Source organism: Chroicocephalus ridibundus, chromosome 29, assembly GCF_963924245.1.
Source record: "Chroicocephalus ridibundus chromosome 29, bChrRid1.1, whole genome shotgun sequence".
In the NCBI taxonomy this organism is placed as follows: Eukaryota; Metazoa; Chordata; class Aves; order Charadriiformes; family Laridae; genus Chroicocephalus; species Chroicocephalus ridibundus.
Window position 1 is genome coordinate 85,201 of NC_086312.1, and position 21,435 is coordinate 106,635.

General features: G+C 58.6%; 1 protein-coding gene across 1 annotated transcript in view; it reads left to right on the top strand.

Moving 5' to 3' along the window:
* The window catches only part of WIZ (WIZ zinc finger), a 61,794-nt gene extending 41,298 nt beyond the window's left edge, over positions 1-20,496 (top strand). Inside the window, 8 exon segments of the mRNA XM_063318974.1 lie at positions 12-377; positions 12,332-12,496; positions 13,166-13,672; positions 15,928-16,464; positions 16,715-17,245; positions 17,659-18,099; positions 18,917-19,109; positions 19,263-20,496. Of these exon segments, the coding sequence (XP_063175044.1) occupies positions 12-377; positions 12,332-12,496; positions 13,166-13,672; positions 15,928-16,464; positions 16,715-17,245; positions 17,659-18,099; positions 18,917-19,109; positions 19,263-19,422 (2,900 nt within the window). The 3' untranslated portion in view covers positions 19,423-20,496.
* Positions 20,497-21,435: the final 939 nt, after the last annotated feature.

Consider the following 21,435-nt stretch of genomic DNA (forward strand, 5'->3'; position numbering starts at 1 on the left):
TCTTTCCGCAGTTGCAAACTTCGACCCCAGTACTTTCAGCCTGATGCGATGCGAGTTCTGCGGGGCCGGTTTCGACACGCGAGCGGGTCTCTCCAGCCACGCCAGAGCCCACCTGAGAGACTTTGGTATTACCAACTGGGAACTCACCATCTCGCCCATTAACATCCTCAAGGAGCTGTTGGCCAACTCATCGGAGCATCCGATGCTGCAAGCGGCGATGGGAGCGGAGCCCTCGTCCCCGAGCCGAGAGAGGGAAGCTCACGGCTTCGTGTCACGCAAGAGCATGACCCCCATGTCCGAGTGCAGCATTCCACGCTCTCCTCTGTCCCCGTTCCCCCCGTCCTGGGGAGATGAGTCCCTACAGTCCTACAGAGACAGTAAGTGTCCCCGAAAACCCCGTGCGAGCCAGAAACCCTTTTGGTAACCCCAAACCATCGCGTCCTGCTGAACAGAGCCTTTGCTGGCGGGTGGGTATTTACAGGGAAGGGTTTAATCGGCATAAACTGGCGTTGGTTTATCCGTCTCCGTCGTTGATGCTCTGTGTCCCATGAAATCTGGTGCTGGTTTGGGGCAGGTGGATGGAGATGCTGGTAGATGGAAGAGCCTCGGCAGTGCGGTCTCACGAGGGGTGGATGGAGGGGTCGCATCCCAACGGGGAGCCGCGCTTTGTTACGTTCAGCCTTTCTCATTTGAAAAGCGTCGCGTTTAGGAACGAGGTTTCCATCGAGGAAACCTCTAAAGCTTCACAAATCACGGGGCAGAGCGTGGCTGGAGGACAGGAGAAGAGCGTGGTCCGTGCTGACAGTGCTTGGCCAGGCAGAAGGCAGGATGCGACCTCTGGTCTCGGGGGATCTGTGTTCATCCCTCAGTGGCGTGTTTTCCGTAGGTGTTGTGTTACCATGGCGGGGGGCGTTAAGGGGTCCTTCCCAAACAGCTTTGGGTCTGAGCTGGTCCCCCTCCATCAGTGAAGTGCCAAATTATTCACACGGGATCATCAGTTCCAGAGCAGAGCCCGTCCCAAAGAGCTTCCAGGTTTCCCCCGCAAGGCTCCAAAAAACTTGACGTTGCACCAAAAACTTGGCAAGGAACCATTCTTCCTCTTCCAAAGACTAAAAACTTGCTCATGCGTCAGGAAAAACAACCACCTACTGACACCTGGGGCTTCTGGCGGCATCTTGAAGTCCTTGAAGCAGCTTCTCGTTACGTTCTGCTCAGCCTAATCCTATGCGAGATACATCCCTGCAGCGAGAAGCTGGCTTTAATTGAAATTTCAAAGAGCCTGTAATCCTGGCTCTCCGCGCTGTTCCCCGTGCCCGGCTGCTTTTTGGAACGAGTCTTGAGCGTAACGAACACAAATTAAAAGACCAACAAACCCAGACTCTTCTTCCTTGGCATGGCAAACCTTGGATGATGAACCCGGGCTGGTGGTTGATGCCAAGGAGAGGCGTTTTGGAGAGCTGGATGCTGACTGTGACGATCGCTCAGCAATTTTTAGGTCTCCCGGTGCCCAAAATTCACGGGCACGAGCCGTTATAGGTAGCGCCGCTGTTTTTAAAAAGGAGGGCTCGGGTATTTTTGTGGTTGAGAAGGGTGGAAAGTGTCTCGGTGAAGAAAGAGTGCGGCCACCCTTTGGTAACAACCGCTCATCGGAGCAGAGGTTACCGCAGTTCTTAACAAGGCAGATCTAATATCAAATGTCCCCAACGTGAAGTTTTAGGATAAAAAAAAAAAAAAAAAATGGGTCACGTCTTGAAATACGATCTCGCTTATCGGTTCGGGCAACGTCACTCAAGTGGGTTTTTTTTTTTTGGTGTGTGATGTTGGCGCAGGGCTGGGAACCTCTCCCGCTCCTCGCTGCGCCCGTCTCCGGTTGCCTTGAAACGCCGGTGGGTGTTTGGTGGGAGAAATGGGGCCGGGAATTGGCCTTCTAGGGGGGAAAAAAATAGTTGAATTCAAGCTTAATTCTGGTCTGCTTCGGCACTGTATTTAGACCCGGATAAGGTTGAGGATGGACACGTGGGATGAGCGGAGGGCAAGAGCAAAAGCTTAAGCCGTGCTCCTGGATTTAAACTCTGTATTTCCTTACCAGTCTTTGGGGAAAAATGCCCAGAAAATGGGTAAATGTGGAAAGCTTAAAAATCCCCGGCCCAGCAACCTGTTGTGTAACCGAAGCGCGGCCGGCGGATCACGTGGAGATAGCGCTCGCTGGACGGCTTTTGTGTTTAAATCCAAGCCTCAAGTCTCTTAGTTACGCTCCGAACCTCGCAGAGAGCGACTCGCCGTGAGTCGGAAACTCTCCTTGTTTTCCTTCCAGCCTGAAACGGCGCTTTCGGGGCGCCCCGGCTTTGTGCCGGGAAGTCTCTGTCGCAACCGATTTAAGAACGAAGCGGCGCCCGTCGCCGTATTTATTTAACTCTTGCTCCGGGTACGGCTGCGGGGAAGCAGCTGAGCAAACAGTGCAGCGGGGTTGGAGATGGGGGATGCCGAATCCGTAGCCGGGAGGGTTTTTTTTTTTTAGATGTTTATTTTTTAAGCCCACTTGTCCCCGCGTCTCTTCAAATCACGCGTGAGACGGGCGGGAGCTCGAGGGAGCCGCCAGCGTCTTGCGACAGCCTCGGCCAGGAGCAATGAGCTGCCTTAAGGGCACCTGCTTAGCGTTAATGTCTTCTGCCTGTGTTTTATGCTAATTCCGTAATTCGTCGAGGGTTTTAAGCAACATGAACGAGATACGGGGCCGTGGGTGAGTTCTAATGGCAGGAGGATCTCGGGGAAAAGCCGGTGGTGGCACCGCAGCAGACCCGGTGGCATCTCCACCGGTGGCACCTCCGAGCGGGGACGCCGGGGGAGCAGCGCTGCTGCTCGCGCCCCAGGACGATGTCGCAGCTCAGCATCTGCCGGCGGCTCCCCGCCAGCCCCTTCCCGCTTCCTTCCTCTCCGCTTCCAGAGGCGCGAACTGCCAGAAGGGCTCTGCCGGCGTCGCAAGAGATGCCTCTCGAGCTGGCACGAGCTAAGAATATCGGTAGAGCCTTAACCGAAACCCTCCATGGCGGGGGGCAGGCAGCTGAGCGCTCGGGCAGGGAGAAATCCTCTTTTGGGGGAGACTTTTATGAAGGGTTTTCTGCGCCGGCTGCGGTTCGTGGTTTCTAACGAGGCTGCAGCAGGAAACGAAGGCGGAGGATTTTGGCTCCGGGTGCCGGGAGATCGACTCCATGAGTCCGGCGGCGCTCTCCGTTCTTGGGGTTTTGTAATCAAATCACCGCAAGACCTTGAGGGTCTTGGCCCTCGCGGGGTGAAGTTTCCCTTCCCGGAGCTGCTCGCAGGTGGGACACGGAGAAGAAAAGAAGAGCGGAGTCGGGAAAAGGGCTCTGGGTTTAACACGCACCCAGCGGGAGAGCTGGGTTGGCTCTTGCCGGTCTCGTACCCTCGGCTGCTTGTTTAAAAACAAAACCAGAAAAAAAAAAAAAAAAAAAACAAAACCCAACCACCAACCTCTTTAAGCAAAACTAAAAGTCAAAGGGAGGAAGTAGGTGTTTGGGTCTGCGGCGAGAACTCGAACTTGGCTGCGCCGGTTGTTTAGATGGGAGCGTGTGTGGCAAAAACAGGATGTTTTTGAGATACTGCGGGGATCTCGGAGGTTACCTGTTGCCTCCTGCTGCTTCCAGGCAAGTCCACGGTACCTAAACCAACCTGGACGTGGCTGCTCCGGGCTCGGATGGAGACACCACCACTGCCTGCGCTGCCGTCGCCAGCCCTCACCCTTAGAAAGCCGATGAGGTCTTTGGTATTTTTAATATCTAAATCCATGACCATTTTACCCCCAATAAGCAGAGACAAGAGTTGATGTTCTTCTGTACACCCAGATCTTTCAGTCTCCCCTGTTTGGTCCCGATTTCAGACCCCGGATCGTTCGCGAGTCCCTCCTCGCTATGTCCGAACCCTCCCTGAAATGCCGCGCTCGACGTCGGACGCGTCGGAGGAGAGCAGGAGGGGTCTGTCTGCTCCTGCCCATCCCAGGACGGGCTGTGACGTACGGAGGGGTTGCAACATTCACTCTACTTTGCCTTTGAACAGCTTAAAAGTCTGAAACCCCCCTTTTTTTTTTTTTTTTTTCTTTTCTTCTTTTCCTGGAGACCGCTGGCTCCTGAGCCGTACCCAGTGGAGTTGGTGGCTTCTCCGAGGAGGTCCCTGTGCTCAGCGGTGGCTTTCCCTGCATGTTGTGACGGGCGAAGGTGTGTCCTGCTGCTGCAGCCGCCTCCTTAAGGCCCAGCTTGGCTCGTTATCGAGGCTGTTTATCTCTCTCCTGGCTCCGAACCTATTGGCAGCCGCCTCCGAGAACACGTGGCGCTTCTTGGCAGGCGTTGGGAAGCGTTAGGCAACTGCGTCCTCTCCAAAACGGCTCGCCGTTCTCCTTCCTCATAGCCTGCCTCACCTTGCTCTGTCCCCCAAACTGCTTTCGCAGGCTTGGAACCATCATCCTCCCTTCTTCTCCCCGTTTTTTCCCCAGATTTAACACCCCACGTTCTCCCTTACTGCCTCAAACCGCATGGTTTTCTGCTAGACCTGGATTTCTCCTCTTGACCTGGTCCCATGCAGCGATAGTGATGTTTCACCATGGGTAGGACAATGTGCGTTTGCTGGTTGACCTTCCACCCCACGCAGAGCCCTACCTTCTGGGGTGCGTCCTGGGTTTTTAAGAGGAGGGGAAGAGGGTCGGTTGAATGGCATGAGCTTAGGGAATGATTCTCCACGTCCTCCACCTGGTGCTTGCTCATGTTGAGCCTCCAGATGAGGACTCAGAAGTGGGGCTTGCCCTTTCCATGCCCAAGATCCTGCCTTGGCTGAAGAGCGTCTTCCCCCTCTCTAGAGCATAGTTTTCAGAAACATTCTCAGGATCTCCTGGGTTGGAAGGGACCCGTGACAATCATCAAGCCCAACTCCTGACTCCAAACAGGGCAACCTAAAAGTTAAACTCTGGATCTAAGAGCATTCTCCAAACTCTTCTTGAACACCACGAGGCTTGGGGGGCTATCATGACCTCATCCCTGGGGAGCTCCTTCCAGTTCTGGACCACCGTCTCTGTGAACAACTCTTTCCTAATGGCCAATCTGAACTTCCCCGGATGCAGCTTTAAGCCGTTCCCTCGCATACCAGACACCCAAGAGAAGAGATCAGCACCTCCATTTCTTCTCCCCATCACGAGGAAGTTGTAGACAGCAACGAGGTGACCCCTTGGTCTCCTCTTCTCCAGGCTGACCAACCTCTGATACCCTTAGCTGCTCCTCACAAGTCATGCCTTCTACTCCTTTGCCATCTCTCTTGCTGCTCCTTTGGACACGTTCTAATATTTTTATGTCTTTCTTAGATTGTCTTTCTTAGACGCCCACAAACTTGGGCGTCTTTGGACTGTGCCAGGATATGGGCGGCCCTTTTGGCCGTGAGGGCACATGGTTGATTCCTGTTGAGCTCCCCATCATGTAAAGCCCCCAGATTCCTCTCTGCAAGTCTTTGCTCCAGGACACGTGGTGAACAGAGAGCTCCTTCCAGTGGACAATGAGTGAAAAAGGGATGGGGTCCAGCATCAGGGTCTCCAAAATTGATTTTAGGGGTGTCCAGGGGGAGCCCTGGTGTGGTCTGCTCAGAGATACAAGTGGGCAGAGACCCCATCGCTGCTTGGATTCCTGCCCCCACCTCCTTTTATCCAGGGTGTGCGAGCCAGCGCAGCCAGGAGGAGCCTGGGACTTCGTGGTGCCTGGGATGGGGCCAACCACAGCCTGAGCCTCAGCAACAGGCTGAGGAGAGGCCGGAGGAGACCGTAGGGGGAAGGCTCTTCCACCAGCACAACTAGGGCTGCAAGAGAACGTTTATTGTAGATTTTATGGTTTCTTTGAGCCTCGTTTCTTCCTTGACACTTTGACTTGAGAGCAAAGACCTCGGCGCAGCTCGGCAGCGGCTCCGATTTCCATCCTGACCTTTGCTTCCTCTTGTTAATTGTGGTCGCCCTCCTCGAAGGAATCGAGATGCTTTGTGGACGTGGCCTTTCGTCCTCCTTTCCGTCGAGGAGCATGCCCGCATATCCCACAGTGGCTCCATGAATCGCAGATGGACGAAGGGTTAGAAAAACCTTCTGGAGGTCCCTACTTGACCCCAGATGCCAGCAAGGCCAACTTCAAAGCCAGGTCAGGTTGCTCAGGGCCGTGTCTTGTTGAGTTTGGAGAGGGTTGGAGGTACCCCCACCTCCCTCCCAGGTTAACGGTTCTTGGGTCACGCTCTCCTTTTGTGCCGGCCTTTCTGATTTTCCTCCCCGCGTGCTCGTTCCGCGCTCACCCGCAGCCTGACCTACTTTCCACCGTCTTTGATTCCTTTCAGGAGTTCCAGGTTATTGAAAAACTCAGGTTGGCCTCCTCCTTCCCTTCCCTCCTTCCCCTGCAGGAGGAGAACGCGGGCCGTTGCCCTCGATATTGTCTCTTCTCCTGCTCTCTGATGATTTCTGATGGTAGGCAGCACCGCAGGGAGGCCGGACGTCGGTTTTTAGCCTGGATTTGAGCTCTTGTTGTCACCGCAGCCCGTCTGTGGCCAGAGGAGATGGTGAGAAATCTCTCGGCCAGGTCTTCCAGCACAGGAATTGCGGAGTGAGGATCCCTGGGGGCGGCACTCGAAGGCAGGTGGTTGCAATAACCCATTTTAGTCTTGGCAAGCACAGGTAGAAATTGTCCCTTTCCCGCTGTTTTTGGGAGACCCTGGTTTGTAACTGCTGGAGAAGGGGATGTTGCAGGGGGCGATCCCTGGGTTGGGATGAGCCGGGGATACCCACGGGTCCTGCAACCACCTCGGGTTCAAAACCAGCCTCGCCGCCGCCACCGCAGCCCAGCGGGACAGTGGCAGAGAAAGGAACGGCATCTCTTTCTTGTATTTCTCCTCTCCCCGTTAAATTTCAGCGAGCTCCAGCTCCTGCCACGGCGATTCCTCGTGTCCTCCTAGTCCCAATGTCGCTTTTTTTTCCGGCTCCTTTAAGCCAAGGAGAGGTTTTATGCCTTGACGCCCCGGTAAAGAAAGATGAGAGGAACTTTAGGCGCAGTTCATGAGCAGCCTGCCCTCCTCGGCAGCGCCAGCGAGGGGAAGCACCGTGTTTAAAATGATACGATAGCTCAAAAGCGCGACCGAAAGCTGGCAAAACCCCGCCTTGGCAAGGAGTCGGCTCGCACGGAGCTCTGGAGGCCGTAAGCTGGCCAGCAAAGACAGACGCTTCCATCCTCGCCCCAGACGGAGCCCGTGACAAGCCAGCAATCAGGCAATCCTGCCTGTCCCGGCGTTTCCCATACCCCTTGTTGCCTTTGCTGGATCTTCTTCCGGAAGATTTGGCTCAAATTTGGGGAATCGCTTTCTCAGACCACGGCTGAGCTCTGCAGCTCGGAAGCGGCACCGGCTGCTCCGTGGATCATCCCTTGAAGGAGGGTTTAAAGCAGGAGGTTTATCCCCCCCGAGCCTTTTTCCAGGTGCAATGGGGTTGTCGACCGCTACGGGGGGCTTTTCTCTCCCCTCTTCTCAGCGGGGTTTGTTGAAAATCAGCGTGAGAGTGTTTGAGGACTCGCGAGTCTCTGTGCTACCCCGCAGATGTGAACACGTGTCCCCTCAGCACCCGAAAGCTGCCAGGATGAGACCCTCCGTGTCGTCACTGCCCAGAGACCGGAGCCCCTGGGGACCTCTGGTTACTGCCGTGGGCTTTGAAACTCCCTAAAAATGTCATGATTTGGCCCATCGTCGCTGCTTTAGCCTCGCAGAACCTGGTTAATCTTGGCAGAAGCTGGATTAACTATCCACCATCCCTTTTTAAGCTGCCTGAGATGCAAAAGTAAATAGGAATTTGAACCTCCCAAGCTTCCCCATGCTGGAAAAATGAAGTCTCTGGTGTGGCTCTGGTTTTGTTTTAGCTGTGGCTCTCGTGGGCTGTCTCCTCTTCCCCCGCTGCCGCTTCGTGGTTCGGTTTTGTTTTTACACTCGGGGAACGGCAGGCGGGTTTGCCATTGCACGTGGGTTTTCCTGGTGCAATTACGGACCGAACTGGCCGGCTTTGAAGGCGTGTTTTCAACTCGGAAGCCCCAAAACTGTAAGGAGACCGTTGTCGCCACTTTGGGACTCTGCTTGTCCTTCCCCCGGGAGGTGAGGAGGAGGATGGAGCTGAGCAGAACTGGTCCAAGGTAACGATTACATGCTCCGTCTTTCTGTATTTCTATTTTGGGCTCTGTCCGTAACTTTTACGTACTGTAAATTCCGTCGGTTGGCACTGGGTGTATCACCCTGGTGTGCCGGGAGTGGACGGGGAGGGTTCCAGCAGGGATCGGTCCTCTCCGTTCGCTGCTGAGGTCAACGGTCTGCGCTTGTTACGGTTGCTTTGCGATCCAGGTGGATTTTTTTGTTCCTGATCCAGGTAGATTTTGGTTTCCTACATGTGTTTCACCACGTTCCCTTCTCCTCCTCCTCCTCAAGAAGAGTGGCCAGCAGATTAAGGGACCTGGACAGGCTGGGGGTGGGCCCGTGCCAACCCCGTGAGGTCCAACCAGGCCAAGTGCAAGGTCCTGCTCGTGGGTTGGGGCAATCCCAGCCCAAATCCAGGCTGGGCAGAGAATGACCGGAGAGCAGCCCTGAGGAGAAGCACTTGGGGGTGTTGATGGGGGAGAAGGTGGCCAGAACCCCCCGCAGCCTGGGCTGCATCCCCAGCAGCGTGGGCAGCAGGGCAAGGGGGGGATCCTGCCCCTCTGCTCCGCTCGCGGAAGACCCCCCTGCAGCGCTGCCTCCAGCCCTGGGGCACCAACAGCAGAAGGACACGGAGCTGTGGGAGCGGGGCCGGAGGAGGCCCCGGAGATGCTGGGAGGGCTGGAGCCCCTCTGCTGTGGGGCCGGGCTGAGAGAGCTGGGGGGGTTCAGCCTGGAGAAGAGAAGGCTCCGGGGAGACCTTGGAGCCCCTTCCAGTCCCTAAAGGGGCTCCGGGAAAGCTGGGGAGGGACCTGGATCAGGGAGGGGAGCCGTGGGACGAGGGGGAAGGGTTTTACACTGACAGAGGGGAGACTGAGATGAGATCTGGGGAAGAAATTCTTGGCTGTGAGGGCGGTGAGCCCCTGGCCCAGGTTGCCCAGAGAAGCTGTGGCTGCCCCATCCCTGGAGGGGTTCAAGGCCAGGTTGGCCGGGGCTTGGAGCAACCTGGGCTGGTGGGAGGTGTCCCTGCCCAGGGCAGGGGGTGGCACTGGGGGGTCTCTAAGGTCCCTTCCCACCCAAACCATTCCACGATTCTATGATTCTGCGTGCTCTGGCAGCATTTCCCTTTTCCCATAGGACTCGTCGTTGCTTTTCTTCACCCCGGGCAGCGCGTGGCCGCGTCTCCCTTCGCAGGGCTCACTTTCTCCCCGCACCTGCTGTAATTTTGCAATAGCTTCTGTCAAAAACCTGGATTTCTCCGTGGGTTCTGGTAGCGCTTGTCGGCCTGTTTAGGAGCGGCGCTTCTGGGGAGACTTTGCTGCCGTTGCGTCTGTCCCCGTGGGTCTGAATCCCTGCTCAGGCGTTATTTGTACCCCCGGCTTTGAGGGGGGGTGGCAGTGCCACGGGCGATGGCTGATGTCCCCATATCCCTCTTCTGGACAGCGACTCCCTTCTCTTTTTTGTTTTTTTTTTATCGGATTGGTTTGAATAGAAACCCCCTCCCTGGGGCAGCCCGGGCTGTGGCAGAGGCGGAGGGGATGGAGAAGGCTTTGGGTGGCCTTTTCCCTCTCAGTGGGTGTCCGGGTCAGCCCTGGACGAGTGGTGTTGGGGTGGGGAGAGCCCCCTTCAGTGAGGGGGAGGTTGAGTCAGGGCCTGGGGATCTGTGGGGCCAGGCGAGCCCTATGGGGCTGGGCCGGAGGTGTGAGGGGGACCAGAGAGGGACACGAGCCCTGGGGCCAGGCCCTGCCCCATACCCCAGGCCCTGGCCCTGCCGCAGGCCCAGGAGGAAGCTCCACGGTGCTGGGCAAGAGCTGAGCCCCGGGGAACCCGGTCCTGGCTCCGGTTCTTGTCCGGGGCCCGATTCTGGGCCTCGCACCCCGCCATAGAGCTCCCCCCTGTCCTGCCCCGACGCTCGATCGCTCGGCGCTCCCCCCTCCCTTCCTGCCGCCACCACCCGCGCAGCCTCTGCCGGCCGGGCCGCCGATTGCTCGGCACTCGACCTCCCGCCCCGGGCACCGGCTCCCTCTCCCCCCGCCCCCCCGCCCTTTATCTCCGTTGCCTTACTCGGCGCTCGACCGCTGGGCCTGGCGGGCGCGCGCCGCTCGGCGCTCGGCCTGCCGGCCTGGCGGCCGCCCCGCATGTGCCGGAGCCAAGATGGCGGCCTCCACCTCCTCGCAGCCCAAAGTGACAAAAGCGGCGGCGGCGCCGCGACCCCGGGACCGGGACCGGGGTGGGGACGGCGAACCCGAGCCCGAGGCGGCGCCCGAGCCGGGTGAGCCCCCATTTTCCTCCGCCGACCCCGCCCCGCCGCGCCCGGGCCCACCCGCGGCCCCCCCCCACCCCACCTCTCACTGCCCCCCCCTCCCCTTCCCCCGCCGCAGCGACGGGCCCGACCCTGGGGCCGCCGCCGGTTCCAGGCCCGGCCCAGACGGGGAAGGGGATGGGGGGAGGCCCGGTGAAGGCCGCTGTCGCCGAGCCGCCGCCCTCCTTTGTCCGTGGCTTTGTCCCTCACGGGGGCCCCGCCATCCCCCACCCCGGGTGCGGCCTGGCCGATCGCAACGGGCCGCGCCCGGTTCCTGTCACCTCTGGGACCGGGGTGGGGGGGGAAGGGAGCGTTTCTCCTCCTCCCCGCCGCGCCCCCTCCGGGTAGGGGCGGGGGTGGGGGCCGGGGGGGGGGACGACACGGACACGATCCGGGGTGGGGGGATGCAAATCCCGGCCGTGCCCCGGCACCGCCCCGGGGTGGGGAGCCGGGCCCGGTGAGCCCGAGGCAGCCCCCAGCCCGCCCCCAGGCCCGGGCGGGGCTGCCAGCGGCCATGTCCCCGCTGCAGGGAGGTGCCACTATCCCCGTCCTCTCCCCTGTAGGGACCTACCACCTTCCCTGTCCCTTCCCTTAGGGACCTGCCACCTTTCCCATCCTCCCCCCTGCAGGGACCTGCCACCTTCCCTGTCCCCCTGCCAAAGGGAGCTGCCACTTTCCCCATCCTCCTCCCTTAGGGAACTGCCACCTTCCCCATTCTCCCCCCTGCGGGGAGCTGCCACCTGCCCTGTCCTCTCCCCTTAGGGAGCTGCCACCTTCCCTGCCATCTTCCTCATCACCTCCTCTCCCCTGCAGGGAGCTGCCACCTTCCCTGTCCCCTCCTTCACAGGGACTTGCCACCTTCCCCATCTCCTGCCTTGGGAGCTGCCACCTTCCCATCCCACGCCTTGGGAGCTGCCACATTCCCTGTCCCCTCCAATTAGGGACCTGCCACCTTCCTTGTCCCCTCCCCAGCAGGGAGCTGCCACTTTTCCTTGTTCTCCTCCCAGCAGGGAGCTGCCACCATTCATCCATCCATCCATCCATCCATCCATCCATCCATCCATCCATCCATCCATCCATCCATCCATCCTACTGCAGAGGGATGCCACCTTTATTTCCCCACCACTGCAGGGAGCTGCCACCTTCGCGTGTGTCCCCCACACACGCAGAGAGCTGCCGCCGCCCCCTGTGAGGGAACTGACACCATTTCCCCTCTCCAGCAGGGAGCTGCCACTGTCACCCTTCCTGCGGGGAACTGCCGCCATCCTCCGTCACTCCTGCTGTCCCCAAGCACCCCTGTCCTCTCCTGTTATGAGGCTGTCACTTTCCCTGTCCCCTCCCCTTAGGGTCCTGCCACTGTCCCATTCCCCTCCCAGGCAGGGAGCTGCCGCCTTCTCTGTCCCTTCCCTTAGGGACCTGCCACCATCCCCATCCTCCTCCCTTAGGGACCCGCCGCCATCCCCATTCTTCCCTCTGCAGGGACCTGCCACCTTCCCTGTTCCCTCCCCTTAGAGACTTGCTGCCATCTTCTCCTTGACAGGGAGCTGCCACCTTCCCTGTCCCCTCCCCTTAGGGAGCTGCCACCCTCCTCCCCCCCTCCCACTGTCCCCAAGCATCCACAGATCCCGCTGGCAGGTCACCACTCTCCCAGTGGTGTGTCACCTGCCACTGGGGTGGGTGTCCCCCTCTCAGATCACCTGCCAGCCCCGTGCAGAGCCCCCTTCTCTCCGATTCTCCCTCCTGAGCTTAAACCTTCACGGAATGAAGCCGCCTCCTCCCCCCGACCTCCCTCAGCCGCGTTATTTGCCCTCGGTGGCCAATGATTTCCTTCTCTTGGCAGTCCTGGCTCCGGAAGAGGAACAACTGGTGGCCATGGAGGTGGGTTCTCCCCCTCTCCCGAAAAAAAGCGCTCCCACCGGGCAGCTGGATCAACCCCCAACCAGGATAGGGACCAAACTCTCTCCTGAGCCACCTGGGAGCAAACCAGAGCCTCAGGACTCCAAATGTGAGTATTTTGCTGGCTTTTCATTATTTCTGATGGCTGAGCACCAGGTTTTCACTATGAGGAGAGAGCGGGGAACCTGGCAAGCGTTTGTTTACCCGATCCGGGAGGATTTTCAGGTCTTTTTGCTTAATTAATCCTCTAATTAAGACAGTGGCTATGTCGTACTCCAGTATTGCTGGTTCACATTGCTTTTCTTTCTCTGATGCCAGCAGCTTTTTAAAGCTCCCCAGGACTGATGTGTGCTCCCTGTCCACCTTAAACTACCTTAATCACTGTTTTCTTTCTTAATTAACGATGTTCCCCTAAAACGATTGCTTTGAGATCCCTCTCCCTCGCTGGCTGGGCTTTGGAGCCGGCCTGTGACAGACCAGTTGTGGGCCAGGCTTCCAAAAACGCTCTGGAAGACGTCCTCGAGTGGGAAAACCGTCTTCCTTCTGCCCCGGGGCAGCGATCCTTGTCCTCCCACAGTTCTGCTTCATCTTTCCCGCTTGATTCCTGCCCACACAGGGATGCGCGGAGTGTCTTAACGTTCAAAATTAGGGTTGGGGGTGGTAAAAATCCCTTGGGAGAGAAACAACGCGGCCAGATACTGCTCCTTGTGCCTCCTGTCTTAACTGTGCCTTGATTTTCTTTTTTTTCCTCTTTTTTTTTTTTTCTTTCTCTTTTTAGCCCAGAACCTTACGACGTGCGAAGTGTGCGGCGCCTGCTTCGAAACCCGCAAAGGCTTATCCAGCCATGCCCGTTCTCACCTCCGGCAACTCGGCGTAGCCGAATCGGAGAGCAGCGGGGCTCCCATCGATTTGCTTTACGAACTGATGAAACAAAAAGGCAAACCCGACGGCAGCCCCCTGTCTCCCCCCCTCGGCAAAAAATCCGGTTCCCCCAAAGACGCCACGGCCACCGGTTCCCCTCGACCCACGCTCCTGGCGCTCAGCAAAGCCGGTGATCGCCCGTCGGATGGTCCCGTTAATAAAGCCATCAAATCCCCTCCCGGCTTCTCCAAAAACCTCTCGCAACCGGGATCCCCCATCCTTAAGAAGGTGCCGCCCGCTCTTTCAGGGTCCCCGTCTCCGAAAAACCTGGAGGAGAAGAGCTCCAAGCTCTCACTGAGCCCTCTGCAGAGCTCCCCAAAAGCCCAGTGGCCGCAGGCGGATGAGGAAGGACCCCTCAATTTAAGTGAGTTTCTTATTTTTTTTTCCAGTGTTTCCCATTTGGCTGAGGGCAGGGGAAATCCCTGGCTTCTCCCATCCTGCTCCTGCCAAGCCAGGAATCCCTCGGGAGGGCGCAGAGCTCGGTGGAGGAGTTTGTAACTGCCGTGCCGGGGAGATACGTGCCTCTTGGTTGCGACTCTCGGAGGGGATGGTCTTCCCTGACTGGGCAAATGGGGATTTCTGTCAGGATTCCAGGAAAACCACTGGTTCTCTGCCCTCCAAGTCCTTCACATCTCTCTTCCCCGTTTCTCTCACCTCCTGGCCGCAGTTCGGCTGGCGTGGAGCGCTCTCCTGCGCCGCGGCTCGATCTGGCGCAGCCGGTTCCCCTCTCCCGACGGAGCACAGTGGCTTTGACCGGTGACAGCCCATTCCCCGCTGTCTTTTCCAGCATAGAATGCGCTTGGAGAGGCACCACCACAGCTCTTGGGACCGCAGCCCTGGCGCTGCCACGTCCCTCTTTGTCCCCAGGCTCCATCAGTGACTTATTCTGACACCTTGGGACCAAAATGGTTTTCCCGGCAGCAGCCAGCTCTTGCTGCCGTCTCCTCGAGCACCGTGTCTTGCCGGGAACGTCCTCATCAACAGCTCAGAGGGCTGTTTAGTGTCTCTGGCTCGTTAGTTCTTCACCCTCGTTAGCGAGCTTGTCCAGCAGCAGGCACCAACAGGCACTTCATCTTCCCCAGCGGGAGTCACGGCGCGTTTGGTGTCGTTTCCCACAATAAAGCAGAAGGCGGCGCCTCAGTGTTTGTGGTATCCGCTCCTTCCCTCCTTGCAGGAGTGGCTTTAAGACCTGATATCCCCCCAAAATCCCTGTGGCTGGGGATTTCCTAACGCTGCGAGGTTTCTTGGAGCTGTAGGGCTATAAAATCGCTCCGTCCCAGCTACCGTCTTGCTTTTCCCAACCTGAAAAGCTCCGGGATGGCAGAGCTGGACAGTGGCTGTTGGCGGGACGGACTCTGTAGCTGGAGGATGTGCCCGTGGGCTGGCGATGCTGCTCCTTGGCCGGTGACAGAAGATGCAGAGTTTGGCCCTGGCTCATCCTCGTAGCCCTTCGGAGACTTGGAGCGGGAACAGAAAAGCGCTTTACGCCTGTCTCATAGCCAGCACCGTAATTCCTCTTCGTTAGGGCTGCCTGCTAACGAAGCCGTAGGAGCAGATGAACTCCAGTTTGGCTGCTCAGCTTGGCATGAGCTAAGTCCCCGGCACGCCGTGGGCTGCAGCGGCCAAGAGATCCCAAGCCGCGGCACAAGGAATCAGCCGATCTTCTCCCTCGTTCCCCTTCACCGGCCAAGAAACCAAAGCCGTGGCCACGCTGGCTGTCAGCTGGGGCCGGTCTGCGTGGTGGTTTTGGCTGCTGTGGTGCCTCTGCTCCTCCTTCCCAGCATCGCTTCAGCGGTGCCCAAAATCCCAACTCGGGTTAGAAATTCCCACCTTCCCAGTGAGCTCTTTCCACCGGTGGGGACGGCTGCACGGTGCCCGGGAGCGGCTGGACAAGTCCTGCCCGCGCTGATCTCTCCTCCACCTGAAATTACCCTGCTCGAGCCTCCCTTGTCGTGCAGGTTCAAGCCTCTGGCATGGTTTTGCCCCAATCCCAGGCAGGAATCTGTCTCCATTTCCCCATCCCAGCGCAACACCGATGATTTCTCCCTTCCCCTCCGCAGCCGGAGGGCGGATGAGGACCGGTGAAGTTGTGTTTCTTCTTCTCCAGGGTTATCACATGGCTCAGGTTGCCCCTTGGTTTTGGTGGTAAAACCTCTTCCCGCTTCATCTTCCTCCTTCTCTTCATCAACGTGCTGGGAATCGGCACTTCCCGGAGGCAGGAGATGCCTCTGCTCGATGCATCCAGCACCGGGATTAGCAGGGACGCGCTTGGGTTTAGGCACACGGTGTTTGTCCTGGTACCACCAGCACCGCGGTGTCCGGGAGCCCGTCTTCATCCGGAGCCCTTTCTCCTCCCCGCGGTGGCTGGGATAATGCGAAGCGAGTGAGATTTTGGGGACGTGAGCGGGGAAGGGACACGAGCATCCATGTTATCCGAGTGCTCCGGTCCATAGCTCTGCCATTGGCTCCACCGGGAAGCCCTCCAGCTCCCCGCAGCCCCCGGCCGTTGTGTTTTCCTGGGGTACCCCGAGCGTGCTTCCCGATTTCAGGCAGGGATCGGCTTTGGGCTGCGTCTGTTGAGCAACGCCGTCTTTCTTCTCTCTTTCTCTCTTCCCACAGCCTCGGGGTCGGAGCCGGTGCGAGATATCCGCTGCGAGTTTTGCGGCGAATTCTTCGAGAACCGCAAAGGTTTGTCGAGTCACGCTCGATCCCACCTCCGACAAATGGGGGTGACCGAGTGGTACGTCAACGGCTCGCCCATCGACACACTCCGGGAGATCCTCAAACGGAGAACCCAGCCGCGGAGCAGCACCTCCAATTCCAGCGGTCCCGGGCAAAAAGCCATGGCCAAGACCCTCTTGGGCAGCATGGGATCCTTGGAACCTCGCGGTCCCGGAGAGATTCACATCCCCACCCTCACCAAGAAGGTCCAGCAACCTGGCAGCCCCATGGGGCAATCTCCTACCTCGTCCCCACCTCCCACCGCCCGGAAGATGTTTCCAGGCCTTTCTCCTCCCTCCTTGCAGAAGAAACTCAAACAAGATCAACTGAGGCTGGAAATCAAGCGGGAGATGATGTCGGGAGGACTCCACGGAGAACCTCATCCCTCCGACCAAGCCTGGTCCCCGCGGGAGGAGCTGTCTCCCTTGAACCTCTGTAAGTCCATGGTTGTCACCTTCCCCACTCCGTCTGTGGGGACACTCTCAGGGACAGAGACACGGGGGTCCCTCTCTCTCTGGGAAGGGCTGAGGGCTCTCCCTGGTGACCTGGGGGAGCCCACGTCACCTTCCATGGGCCGGGGTGTTGGGGGACCCCTCGCCGCAGCCGGGGAGGAGTGGAAAGGCGGGGGGTGGCGGGGGGTTAAGCACGGTCCTCCCCCTCCCCGACCCCGCGTCTCTCCCCGCAGCCTCCCGAGCTGACCTGGTGCGAGATATCCGCTGCGAGTTTTGCGGCGAATTCTTCGAAAACCGCAAAGGTTTGTCGAGTCACGCTCGATCCCACCTCCGACAAATGGGGGTGACCGAGTGGTCGGTCAACGGTTCGCCCATCGACACTCTCCGGGAGATCCTCAAGAAGAAATCCAAACCCTGCGTTATCAAGAAAGAACCTCACACCTCCAGCATCGAACCCCCGAAATCTATCGGGGAGGAAGGGACAGAGCCCAAGTCCCCCGGAAAAATCCTGCAGGGCATGGCTTTGCCTTCCCTGGGCGGGCGGACGGGGAAACCCAGCCCCGGCGGTTCCACCTTGAACCGGGAGATCTCGTTGTTGCCTCTCACCAGCAAACCCCAGGGCGGTTTCCTGACGCCGTTATCCGCCAAACGGCCGTTACAGGACGATCGCTTGGGTCCTCACGCCGAAGTCAAGCACAAAGCCTACATCCAGACCGAGCTGCCCTTCAAAACCAAGTCCGTGCACGACAAACCTGCGCACACGTGTAAGTGGGGGATGCGGGACAGGGCGGGGGGAAAAGCGCGGCGTAGCCCCCCCCTCCCCGCTCCCCGGGGATATCCATCACGCACGGGGAACCCCCCTCCCTCTGCTGGGAAGGATTTTTGGCTCGTGGGGATGCAGAGCAGGGAGAGGGGAGCAGAGATTTAAGGTCGTTGCTTCCCCTGATGCAAATTAGCCTGGCTAATTAGCCTCCCCCACCCCCCCGGCCCCTGCTCCCCGCCACCAGCCCCCCAAGGGGACGCTTCTGCAGGTGGAATTTCAATCCCAGGGAGGATCTGCCTCCGCGCAGAGCCGGGAAGCCGCCAGCCTTGGGGGGGAACTGGCTCCGTGCTGCGTTCCTGCCTTCTCCTACTCACCCCCTATGTGTGTTTTTCCCCCCCCCGCCCCGATCCCCAGCTGGCGAAGCCTGTTGCGAACTGTGCGGCCTCTACTTCGAAAACCGCAAAGCCTTGGCCAGCCACGCGCGGGCGCATCTCCGGCAATTCGGCGTCACCGAATGGTGCGTTAACGGTTCGCCCATCGAGACCCTCAGCGAATGGATCCGACACCGGCCCCAAAAAGCCGTCGCTTATCGGAGCTACATCCAAGGCGGACGACCCTTCACTAAGAAATTCCGTAACTCATCCCACACCCGGCATCACAACGGCGGCGCTCGCCGGATGCCACTCAGCCTTCAAGCCGGCGGCGTCACCCTGCTCAACAAAGGATTGATGGGAGATTTGGCTCACGGCGATGCCGGCAAAATCCTGGATGGGGGAAGCGGCGGGGAGCGGCCCATGATCACGTCCCCCCTCTCCTTGGTGAAGCTGGAGGAACATCAACGCTCCAACATCAACAGTGAGTTGGGGAGAAGCCGCCGGGAGGGGGCAGAGGGGGCTCCGGCACCGCGGAGCGCCGGGAAGAGCCCTGCCCTGTCCCCTCTGCCCCCTCCCGGCAGCACCGGGGCGCGGGGTCTTTAGCTGGGAGCCCCCCCTCTCCTTCTCCCTCTTTCCTCCGTCTTGTTTCCTTCCTCCTCCTCATTCCTTCCTCCTCCTCCTGCTTTCCTCCCTCTTTCCCTCCTTCCCTCCTCTACTTCCTTCCTTCCCTCCTCTCCTTCCCTCCTCTCCTTCCCTCCTCTCCTTCCCTCCTCTCCTTCCCTCCTTTCCTTCCTTCCTTCCTTCCTTCCTTCCTTCCTTCCTTCCTTCCTTCCTTCCTTCCTTCCTTCCTTCCTTCCTTCCTTCCTTCCTTCCTTCCTTCCTTCCTTCCTTCCTTCCTTCCTTCCTTCCTTCCTTCCTTCCTTCCTTCCTTCCTTCCTTCCTTCCTTCCTTCCTTCCTTCCTTCCTTCCTTCCTTCTTCCTCCTCCTTTCCTTCCTCCCTCTTCCTCCTGCACTCCCTTCCTCCCTTCTTCCCTTCCTCCTCATCCTTTTCCATCCCTGTCCTTCCTTTCTTCCTCCTCATCCTTCTCCATCCTTCTCCATCCTTCTCCATCCTTCTCCATCCTTCTCCATCCTTCTCCTCCTTCCTCCTCTTTCCTCCTCCATCCTTCTCCATCATCTCCTCCTCCTCCTTCCATGACGAGGGGGAGCTGAGAGCAGAGAGGCCGCGCCAGCGATGCCGTGCCACCTTTGGTGTGTCCCCCCCGGTCTCTAACTCCCCCCCCTTTCCCTTATCCCAGAGTTCGAGCGGAGGCAGGCGCGGCCCCTAGACGCTCCCCTCCACCGGGAAGAGGAAGGGACCGAATTCCAGCAGAAAATGGAGGTGACGCGGCAGCCGCCGCCCCGCATGAGGCCGGTGCCGTCCCTGGTCCCTCGCCCGCCCCAAACCTCCTTGGTCAAGTTTGTGGGGACCATCTACACCCTCAAGTGCAGGTGGGTCACCTCGGGAATGGCGTATCCCTAGGGATTCTCTTTCCCGACTGGAAAAGCTCTGTGGTGTTGGATCCCTCTTTTTTTGGGGACTGTCCCCCCCCAAAAAATTCCCCCCCCCGACTAGTTCCCGAGCTGACGCCGTATCCTCCGTAGGTTCTGCGAGATGGAATTCCAAGGTCCCCTTTCTATCCAGGAGGAATGGGTCCGGCATCTCCAACGACACATCCTGGAAATGAATTTCTCCAAAGCGGATCCTTTACGGGGCGAAGCTCCCCCCGCCCCCGAACCCCCCACCCTCGCCGAGGCTCAGTAATGGGGAGCCGGGAAATCCTCACCTCCCCCTTTTCCCGCATCCATAATTCTTTGGGTTTTTTGGGAAAAAGGGGTTTGATCGCTGCCTTTGCCCCTCCGGAGTGTCCCCCCCCTGTCTCCAGGGGATGAGCTGGGGGGGGGGACAGTCCCGGCCACAAGCACTACAATGGATCAAGACAACCCTCGGTGATCCCACGGGAAACACGCGGCAACTGGGATGCGGCACCGGATCGGGGAGGGAACGACTCGATGCCGGCGAGGGAATTTCCCCCCCACCTCATTCCTCACTTCCCCAAAATCCGTTTTTTTTAACCCAAAGAACAAACGGTGTCGCCTTTACTGGCGGCGATTCGGGATCGGGGCCGGGGGGGGGGGGGGAGGGAGGGGGTGTGGAATTTCGGGAAGCAGCTGCATTCCCGGAAAAAAACGCTGTGGATTTTGTATATGACCCTTAGAGTTAATGTATATTCGATTCCCCCCCCCCCCCCTTTTAATTTTTTTTTTTTTTTTTCCCATTAGGCAACGATGAAATTTAGTCTTGCGTAGATGTCGGAATCCCTCGGTTCCGGGATTGCATGTTGCCCAAAATCCCCTTTTTCCCCCACCCCAAAAAAGATAAAAAAAAAAAAAACCAACAAAACCCGCCGCTTCCCTCCCGCTTTTTTTTCCACCGCGGCAAAAAAAAAAAAAAAGAAAAAAACAACAAACCAAACCCCCCCGACCCCCCGCCGGATTCACCGCTTCCCCCCCGGCCGCCGCATCCCCCCTTCAGTTTCACCGGAGAAAATAGAGCCACGTTCCTGGTTTTTCCACCCGGATTCGGCGCCGGTGGGGGGGGGGGGGGGATTCGGCTCGGCCCCTTCTCCCTCCTCCCCCCGCCCCCCCCCCCCCGTTTTTTCCACCGTTGCTTTATTATTTCTTAATTTTTCCCGGTTTTTCCTTGTCTAGCTCCATAGACCTTCCGACTTTTTTAAACTCTAGATTTGTGTAGAAAACAAGGAATATTCATTTTTATTTGGAAAGCCCGAAACTTCCGAATTTCGGAAGGAATTTTAACGGATAAATTTTTTTTTTCTTCTTTTTTTTTTTTTATTTCCAAATATTTTTTTTTTTGGGGGGGGTGGGGGTGGGGAGGTGTATTCTGTTGTTTCTTGTACCCGGGAATATGGGACGATGGATTAAATTCTTCTGGAAATGAAGCCGGGGGGAGAGCGGAGTCTCTGGATACCCGGAATTATGGGATGGGGGCGGGATAGGGGGTCCCCAGGGGTGTGGGGACACGGTTTTTGGGGGGGGATTGGGGTGGTTTTAGGGCTCCCCTGGTCAGGAAGCGGCCTCAGGTGCTGGGATTTGGGGACAGTGGGGACAGGATGTGGCCCTGTGTCCTGGGAAAAGGGGACGGTGGGGTCAGGATGAGGCCGTGTCCCCATGGAAAAGGGGACACCAGGGTCAAGATGTGGCCCTGTCCTGGGATTTGGGGACACCGGGGTCAGGATGTGACCTGGGCCCCTGGAAAAGGGGACCTTGGGGTCAGGCTGATGCCACGTCTCATGGACGTTGGGACCACGGTGTGGCCGTGACCTGGGGAATGGGGACACCGGGGTCAGGATGTGGCTCCGTGTCCTGGGAAAAGGAGACAGTGGGGTCACGGTGTGGCCTCGATCCCATGGAAAAGGGGACACGGGGGTCAGGACGTGGCCGTGTCTCACGGGCACTGTGACCCTGACATGGCTGCGTCCTGGGGAAGGGGCACATGGGGGTCAGGGTGTGGCCTCTTGTCCTGGGATTTGGGGACAGCAGCGTCAGGATGTCCTGGGATTTGGGGACACCAGGATTGGGATGAGGCCATGTCCCCAGAGAAAAGGGATACGAGGGCTGTGACGTGGCCGTGTCCCAGGGATGGGGGACACGGGGGTCAGGATGTGGCCTTGACCCCCGAGAATGGGGACGGGGGGGTCAGGATGAGGTCATGTCCTGGGATTTGGGGACACTGGAGTCGGGATGTGACCTTGAC